This window comes from Solanum verrucosum, unplaced genomic scaffold (genome assembly GCF_900185275.1).
Source record: "Solanum verrucosum unplaced genomic scaffold, falcon-dt-bn FXZP01000026.1, whole genome shotgun sequence".
NCBI classification, from domain to species: domain Eukaryota; kingdom Viridiplantae; phylum Streptophyta; class Magnoliopsida; order Solanales; family Solanaceae; genus Solanum; species Solanum verrucosum.
This window is the reverse complement of record NW_026020285.1, coordinates 1756068-1764883: the sequence shown is the minus strand read 5'-3', so window position 1 is coordinate 1764883 and position 8816 is coordinate 1756068. Positions and strand designations below refer to the sequence as shown.

Below are 8816 nucleotides of genomic sequence, written 5' to 3'. Positions count from 1 at the left end.
AAGATATTTCTGAAGCATACCCTGGTTGGAGAGTATTCTTTGATAGAGCGACAAACCACCAAGGGAAAGGTATCGGAGCGGTCTTAGTATCGGAATTTGGTCAGCACTATCCTATGGCGGCTAAACTCCGATTTGATTGCACAAACAACATGGTTGAGTATGAAGCTTGCATCCTAGGTCTGAAGATGGCAATTGATATGAACGTTCATGAGTTGTTGGTTATCCAAGATTCAAATTTGCTAATTCACCAGGTTCAAGGAGAATGGGCCGTGAAGAACCCAAAGATCACGTCCTATGTGCGGTATATACAAAAGTTGTGCAAGAGATTTCGCAATATTTAATTCAGGCACACTCCCAGGACACAGAAAGAGTTGGTCGATGCTCTTGTCACCATCGCATCAATGATTAAACATCTAGATACAAGTTATATTGATCATTTGGATATAGAGGTAAAAAAGCAGTCTGTCCATTGTTCACATGTTGAAGCGGAACGAGATGGTTTGCCTTGGTATTTTGATATAAAGAGGTATTTGGAGATCGGGACTTATCCTGAGAATGCAACGTTTAACCAGAAGAAATCAATTCGCCATATGGATAACAATTTCTTTCCAAGTGGGGAAATCTTTTATAGGAGGACTCCAGATTTAGGTCTTCTCAGATGTGTATATGCTAGTGAAGCTGCGAAGCTTTTGGAACAGCATGTTATAGTTTGTGATACTCACATTAATGGACTCACTTTGGTGAGAAAGATCCTCCGAGCCGGTTATTTTTGGATGACTATGGAGCATGATTGTTGCAAGTTTGTGCAGAAATGTCATAAATGTCAAGTGCATAGCGATTTGATTCGAGTCCCGCCTCACGAACTCAATGATATGAGTTCACATTGGCCGTTTGTAGCTTGGGCATGGATGTCATTGGTCCAATAGAGTCGGCCGCCTCTAACGGACACAGATTCATTTTGGTTGCCATTGATTACTTCACCAAGTGGGTGGAAGCAGCTTTGTATAAGTCGGTGACCAAGAAGGTTGTAGCTGATTTTGTTTGCAACAATTTGATATGTAGGTTTGGAGTACCAGAATTTATCATTATTGATAATTGAGCGAATCTTAACAGTCACTTGATGAGAGAGATAGGTGAACACTTCAAGATTACCCACCGAAACTCGACCGCTTATCGTCCCCAAATGAATGGAGCTGTAGAAGCCGCCAACAAGAACATCAAGAAGATTTTGAGGAAAATGATTGACAGTTATCGAGGTTGGCATGAGATATTGCCATATGCTTTGTTGGGATACAGAACGACTATTAGGACATCAATCGGAGAACCTCTATACCTGTTAGTATATGGAACAGAAGCAGTTATACCTGCCGAAGTTGAGATACCTTCATTAAGAATCATCCAAGAAGCTGAATTGAGTGATGTTGAATGGGTTCGCAAGTGGATTGACCAATTAACATTGATTGATGAAAAGAGAATGGTTGTGGTTTGTCATGGTTAATTGTATCGACAGAGAATTATTCGTGTTTTCCACAAGAAAGTAAGAGACAAGATATTTGAAATCTGCCAGTTAGTCCTTAAACGCATTTTCCCTCATCAGGATGAGTACAAAGGGAAATTTGTACCAAATTGGCAAGGACCCTATATGGTTCGCAAAGTGTTATCTGGAGGTGCCTTGGTCCTGTCGGATATGGATGGCATCGAATGGCCGAAATCGATCAACTCAGATGTTGTCAAGAGATACTATGTGTGAAGTTTCGGTTCGTATTTTCTTGTCATTTCCTTGTAATCGTTCTATTTGCTTGTAATCGTATCGTTTAAAATTTTATCCCTTTTGTAATGAACTACGTCTGACCTGAATTCTCAAGAATGAGATACGTAGGCATCATATGTCGGCTTCGGTCGGTTTCTTTGTAAATTTCTTATTTTCCTTAATCCTTGAGAGGGGGAATTACGTTTGACCTAATTTCTGCCTCAACGGGATACGTAGGCGCCACAACAGTTCGGTCATATCTCCCGTAAGATTTCTATTTCTCTTTACAATAGAAATTGGGACAGAATTTTTGAGAGGGACTCAAAAATTCTCGAGAAGAAGATTTTCTCCAACAAGTCAAGACTGAAGTTACTTTGAGATTTGCAACTGGGACGGAATTTTTGAGATCTCTCAAAAATTCTGTGATTTACTCACCAACAGTTCGAGACAAGCCAAGATAGTTAACTGAGACAGAAATTTTTGAGGATGACCTCAAAATTTTCAATAAGGTTATCGGGAGTTTGGAACAACTTTGAATACTTCCCCAGCAAGTAATTAGATAGATCTCGAGGCATCAACTCCAAAGGCGTTCATTAAGCGTGATGTGACATGATACTTTACAGTGACCTTTTCTAAATTTTACTTTTGGAAAATCTATTTTCCTTAAAGCCTCTCTTTCGTGTTTCAAATATTTTGCGTAAAAATGCTTTGTCCTATCTATCAAGACGCGGGAGATCGGAGAAATCAACCGAAGAAAATAAAACAAGGAGCAAACAATCGAAGAGATCGACATAGATCAGTTCATTTTTAAACTAACATTTTTTCTATGGATGCAAGTCTATAAGCTTGCCTCAAGATCAACGTATTCCTCCATTCAATGAATACGGAGAAGTCAAAGGGCAAAGAGCTCCCCAAAATTGACAATTTTTATGTGGATGCATGAAATATTATATGTTTCTTATGACAAAGAATTGAGAATATAAGTAGCATTATTTCATTCAATTCCCAACAAGGTGAAGTCCATAATGAACGTGCAACTATGTTCAGAGATGGAACAAATGAAAACCCCGAGGAAAGACATTTTACTGTTCTCCATAAACTAAAATACTTGGAGGATATTATCTGCATCATATTATCGGACATATAATAGTACTACCCGGAGAGTCATTTATATCGTATTGTCGAATGAGATGATATTATTACTCTGAGTGTCATTTTTATTTGTATTGTCGATTGAGACGATACCGCCACCCAAAAGATACCCAAAAGATCATTTATGTTGCTCAGTGAAGCATTATCTTCGTTCGGTACCAGGGAGGCATCAAGAGAAAGGAGTCATGCATTGCAAGAAAAAAGAGTCATGCATCGCAAGAGAAAGGAAATCATGCATAGCAAGAGAAAGAAGTCATGCATAACAAGAGAAAGAAGTCATGCATAGCTAGAGAAAAGAAATCATGCATAGCAAGTGAAAGAAATCATGCATAACAAGAGAAAGAAATCATGCATAGCAAGAGAAAGGAATCATGCATAGCAAGAGAAAGGAGTCATGCATCAAGAGAAAGAAGTCATGCATAACAAGAGAAAGAAATCATGCATAGCAAGATAAATGAGTCATGCATAGCAAGAGAAAAGAGTCATGCATAAAGAGAAAAGAGTCGTGCATCGCAAGAGAAAGATTAACCCATCACAAGAAAATCAATATCAGTTGCATTATTTTCTCTGCAAAAACGACATCAAGAGAACCACCAATAAAGACATCAAGAGAACTATCAACATATTACATCAACCTATTTTATTATTTTGACATCAAAGGAAGAGTACATTGAAGATTATATTTCTAATATGAGACACAAACTTTATTTGCTTTACGTCAAACCCGATGGAGTTGACGTCAAATGATAAAAGAGAACAATTAAGTGGACATTGTCTCCCATTTGAATTGCATTTTTATGCTAATGAGTTTTATCTCAGTCTTTGTCGAGAGCATCCGAAAGGATGAATTCTCCAAAACAAACCACAGGTGCGGACAACATCAAAAATGATGCAGCACAACGTGGAACTTTTTCTTAGCAGCAAACTGGGACATAGTCCAAAGAGGAGTGTCAAACTCTTAGGACACAAGCAAAGGAGCGACTTCCACCACAATCCAACCACACCCCTATCAGAAGGCATGTGGTTTTATCTTTAGGTTTCCTAGTTTCAGTTTCGCATCCAAAAATTTTGGGTTCGCTGAAAACAATCTTTCAATCGGAGTGACAATGCTCTAAGAGTGTTGGGAATTATGTCCGTGTAAGTTCTTAATTATGGGTGTGAAGCGCGCCGCATTCATGACTAAGAGGTTGCAAGCCTCTTTTTCATATTCGACCTACTTTGTCACTCCTTCTGAACTGAAGGATATCTTAGCATAAGAGATTTCCTTTTCAACTGATTGAGTCGAACTACAAGCAGCCTGATTCCCTGGGTTGAGGGATATGTAGGCGGAATCAATGTTGAAAACTCGGTTGTATTCCAACATTCGCTCTTAAATCTTATTCTCGAGCATTCCGATCCTCGCATAATACGGTATCGGGATGACTTTTGAGTTCTTTCAAAATCATGTGTCAAATCAAGTGTATTGAACTACAAGTGGCCTGAATTCTCATATAGCCTGAGATATGTAGGAAACCCACTTCCGGGGTTCGGCAATAATTCATAAAGTCCTTACCAAATCCTTTTTCCAAAAGATGAAGATGTGGTCGGTCAAAATTAGATTAGTCAATTTCATTTTCCTCGAATTTCTTGCATCAATTCAAGCAAAATGAGGGACAGTTGTTGATACCCAATTTTGACCCTCCCCGATATGAATTAATTCATGAGCTTCTTAATTCCCAAACGATTTAAAATAATTAGTTTTATAAAATTCAAATGCTTTTCAAAGTCATTTTAAGTGATCTTAGTCAATTTTTCATAATTTATAAATAGTAAATATATTTCATATAGTTTTATACATATAATCGGTATGTTTCATAAATATTTGAAAATCATCTCAAAAAGATTTTATTTTAAATATTCTATTAAAATTAGATTAGTTTAAATTATGGTTAATTTTAAAAATCAATTGATTTATAGTTGAATTAATTATTTTATTTTGTTAAGATGAGAAGCTCCTAAATTAACTATATTAATTCATCCTATGTAAATTCTAGCCGAATCTTCTAGAAATTAATTCTTTGATTACATCTTAAATCTGTTTGGCTAAATTACTGATTAATCTATTTAAGATTTTAGCCAAATCCTCCAATATCTTCAATTCCTCTCAAACAAATTTTGGGCCAAAAATCAATTCCCAACTAACACAATGCCTTGATTTCTAACCCAGCCCACTCTTTTACTCTAGACCCAACCCATTCTAATATTTTCTTTCCAATTCAGCTTCTTCAGTCGGCCCACCTTTTAAACCCCGACCCGGCCCTTTTCTAATTCACGAAAGAGAATCATAAGAGATTCCCAGAGCGTTCACATCAATGACAACATCAACGGAATATGTTGTCCCAACGTTCACAAAGAAAATCACGCTGAAATTCAATCCCAATCGATTCCAATACACGGCGCTTACACGGAGATAGATGGAAAACCATCAGTACGCAAAACAGAACACTGCGATTTTTGTTTCTTCTCCAACGTCTCTATCAACCAGTACTATCGTAGCACCAATGAAGGCACGCAGAATCGTCCTCCTAGCGTGAGATCGCTCCACGTTGCTCGTCCAGGACAATGGAATTGATCCGGAGCATCCATCTTCCCTTTCCTGTTTCAGAATGGGGAGAAAATTTCAGAAAGGGGTGTCTTCCCTAAAATGGTGAAAGAGTTTTTGGCGTTTGAATTTTGAATGGATCCTTTTCCTATCCATTTTTTCATTCGTTTCCCCCCAATTCTGAACCCTAGATTTTGCTTATAAATACCCTCTTTTCTTCATTTGTTAGGGGTTGGAAAAAAGTTGGGAAAAATTAGGAAAACAAGCAATAATTTACAGCAATAGCCTTACCGAAATATACCTAGAATATACATTCATATTTTTTCTTGATTCGGGGGGTTGCTAAGGATTCATAAGAGTTTCCTGAAGTTTGAAGTTAGTGTTGAGTCTGCTCCAAGCTCGTAGCCGTCCAAGTTCGCTGCCTAAAAGAAGGTAAAAACCTCTCATTTTTGCCTTGTTCATTTAACGTTTACGTTGTTATGTATTCCTTTTGTTTATGCGTTTAACGGAGACTTCTCAATCTGAATCGAAAGTATCTTCTTGTTGGGCTCGCTGAAGTGTGGATAGGCATATTTGATGTTTCTTTCCTTTCGTTTGGACTGTTGTTAGTTTCTTTTGTTTTGGTTAGGACTCTTTAAATGTGGGAGGTTCTGATTTCTATTTCATTTTCTTATGTTTATCTTATTGTGCTTACGAAGATCGGCTAGTTTGTTTTGATGCATCACAGTTCGATCTTATTATGATCCAGCGTATTCTTTCATTCATAGTTTTGATAACTTCCCCTCCCCTTTTGGTTTGAGTTTTAACTGTTTTTCAGCATACTTGGTTTGGATTTTCTTTGCATCCAGTACTGTCTTGATAGGCTGTCTCACTGTTATGCATATTCAAGTTTCGATTCAGTCATTGTGTGCTTGTCTTCACGCTTGTCTCTTCATGATTTAAGCTCGTTCAGTGATCACCTAGTCAAAAATCTCGTTTCAGCCCTCCCCATCTAAATGTTATCTTGCACATCTAAATTCCCCTTTGTTTTCTTACTACTACTATCTTTACTTTTTTTTTTAGTTTCGAATCCAGTGTGATTTTAACCTTTATGTTCATACATATTACCGCATTTCTTGATATATAGCATGATCTCTTCTTATTTTCTTCCCCTATGAATGACCCCTGATTCTATTGTTCAAAAATAGGTATGGTTCTATTAAATATTAAAGTTTGCTTGTTGTTTCTTGTCATTTGTTAAACTTTGTGCATTTGTATCTTTCCTAAAAAAAATTGTTTGTAATTTGGTTTAATAGTTGAGTTTTGGTTGCATTTTACTTTTCGAACTTCTTGATTAGCTTCCATTTCAGTCGAGTTATGTTTCATTTGGCCCATTTTGATTCATGTGCTGATTTTCCCTTTTCTTCTTTTGACTATGAACCTTCCCGAGTCCTCTTGGACTCTATCTCTCCCCTTGCATCTCGCGGGTTTTGCCTAATAGGCCCATCGTTTCTATTTATCGAATTCAAGATGACCGACGAACATGTCACATGTAATATAGGGGCTGGAAATTAAATTTACAGATTTTGGAAAGCTGAAAAACAACTGGATACACCTACTGTATACACCGGTATACAGTCGGCTATATGACATACAGGTTCAAAGTGGTGATACGTAGGTTGGGAAATGCAGAAAGATGAAGTTCAAATAAAAATATAGGTTTTGGAAAGCCCAAAGTTGATTGGATACAAGTCGTATACGGTAGTATACATAGAATGTATACACAGATTTTTCAAAGGAAATAGACCCAAAAGCCTTAATAATTTTCAGCAGGTGAGGTGGTACAAAAATGGACTGAAGCCCAGTGAGAAATCAGAAAAATATTGACTGAAGTTCGATTAATGAAGGGTTAAACCCATCATTTTGGCAAACATTAGAATAGGACAAGTTATCAATTTTGGAATTTGGGCCAAAGGCCCAAGTTCAATATTCTTTTCCTTTGCTCCTATTTATTTGATATTGTATTTGACTAACATTTTATTTGGATTATGGTTTAACTTAATTAATTTCCCAAAGGTGGTCATTTCTCTTTCATATTCAAGATAAAAATATTTATTTTTTATATTTCATACTTAGCTTTATTTTATTATTCATCTCGTCACTTAAATTATTCCCCTTCTTTTTTAAAATCCCTCTTTGGTTCATTCCTCCTTAAGATAATTAAAAATGTAATAAAAATAAATAAATGAGTTCTTTTTACTTAATTGATTTTTAAAAAATTAGTCAAAGTCATTTTTAGTCAAATCTCCAGTCAACCGCAAGTTAGCGGACATTTCGAGGGCCTAACACCTTCTCGGAATGTATATTGAACTCGAACCCTTTTTCAATTGATTTTATCTGTTTAAGTCTTTTGAAAACCTTGAGTTTTTTCTTGATTTTTACTAAAAATTAAGTGGCGACTCTGATCTTTTGGAAATTTGATTTTTCTTAAATCATAAGTTTAATCGATTTTTCGAAAACTTAGTCATTTTCCTTTTATTTTATTATTTTTCGAGTAAAACAGTACAAGCTTGACTATTCTGTGTATGTTGATTTCACATGTGAATTAGATTTATTTAATTTTTTATACGGTGGTTGTTACTTATTAGTCTATGAGTGGCCGGGATTTATGTTTAGATGTTGAGATGGTTCTGCGTAGACCAGTTTTGAATGTTAAATACTATAGATGATGTCTTAGAGATCATTGGGGGTCTGGGTTACTTGAAAGGTGTGATTAATCATGTATGACTTGTTATAATTGTTGTGATCATGTGGGACATACTTCATGGGAATGTTAAGTCCGAGTGAGGACCGGGAGTCAGGGTCATGGTTCTAACGGTGCTTATAATTTTAGGTTATCTGCTTACTAAGTTGTGGTTATTAGGTCAGGTTGATGGCCGGGGGATTTGGTGTATAGCTTATAGCTATTAAAGTGTTTTAGAACAAATGCGATAAGGGGGATTTGAGTCAAGGTGACTAGTACGAGTATTGTGGGCAGTTTACTAAATTGGTCATGGGTCAAGGTGCTGGCATGAGGGCTTGAGGGAGAGTAATAGACTGGTTGACAGAGTTAGTAGAGGAAATGTGGTGTTGGTAGAACGAGTGGTTCGGCAGATCTTTACAGAAATGTCTTCTTAAGTTGGTTTCAAAATTTGAAGGAATATCTACCTTGATTTGAAACAACTAAATTTACTAGTTCTGTCAATAGATTCAATGATTGTAACCTGAATTCCATTTTCACTTTATTTTGTCAATGTTTGTTTTTTGTGATATTTGATTATCTTTTTTCGATGATGATCAAGAATACTTCATCGT

At 36.4% G+C, this 8816-nt stretch overlaps 1 protein-coding gene across 1 annotated transcript; it reads left to right on the top strand.

The window, feature by feature from the left end:
- Positions 1-1237: 1237 nt before the first annotated feature.
- Positions 1238-1750, top strand: LOC125834286 (uncharacterized). The gene is made up of 2 exons (XM_049513450.1): positions 1238-1483; positions 1598-1750. The coding sequence occupies exons 1-2, from the start codon at positions 1238-1240 to the stop codon at positions 1748-1750; spliced, it is 399 nt and encodes a 132-aa protein (XP_049369407.1).
- The last annotated feature ends 7066 nt before the right edge of the window (positions 1751-8816 follow it).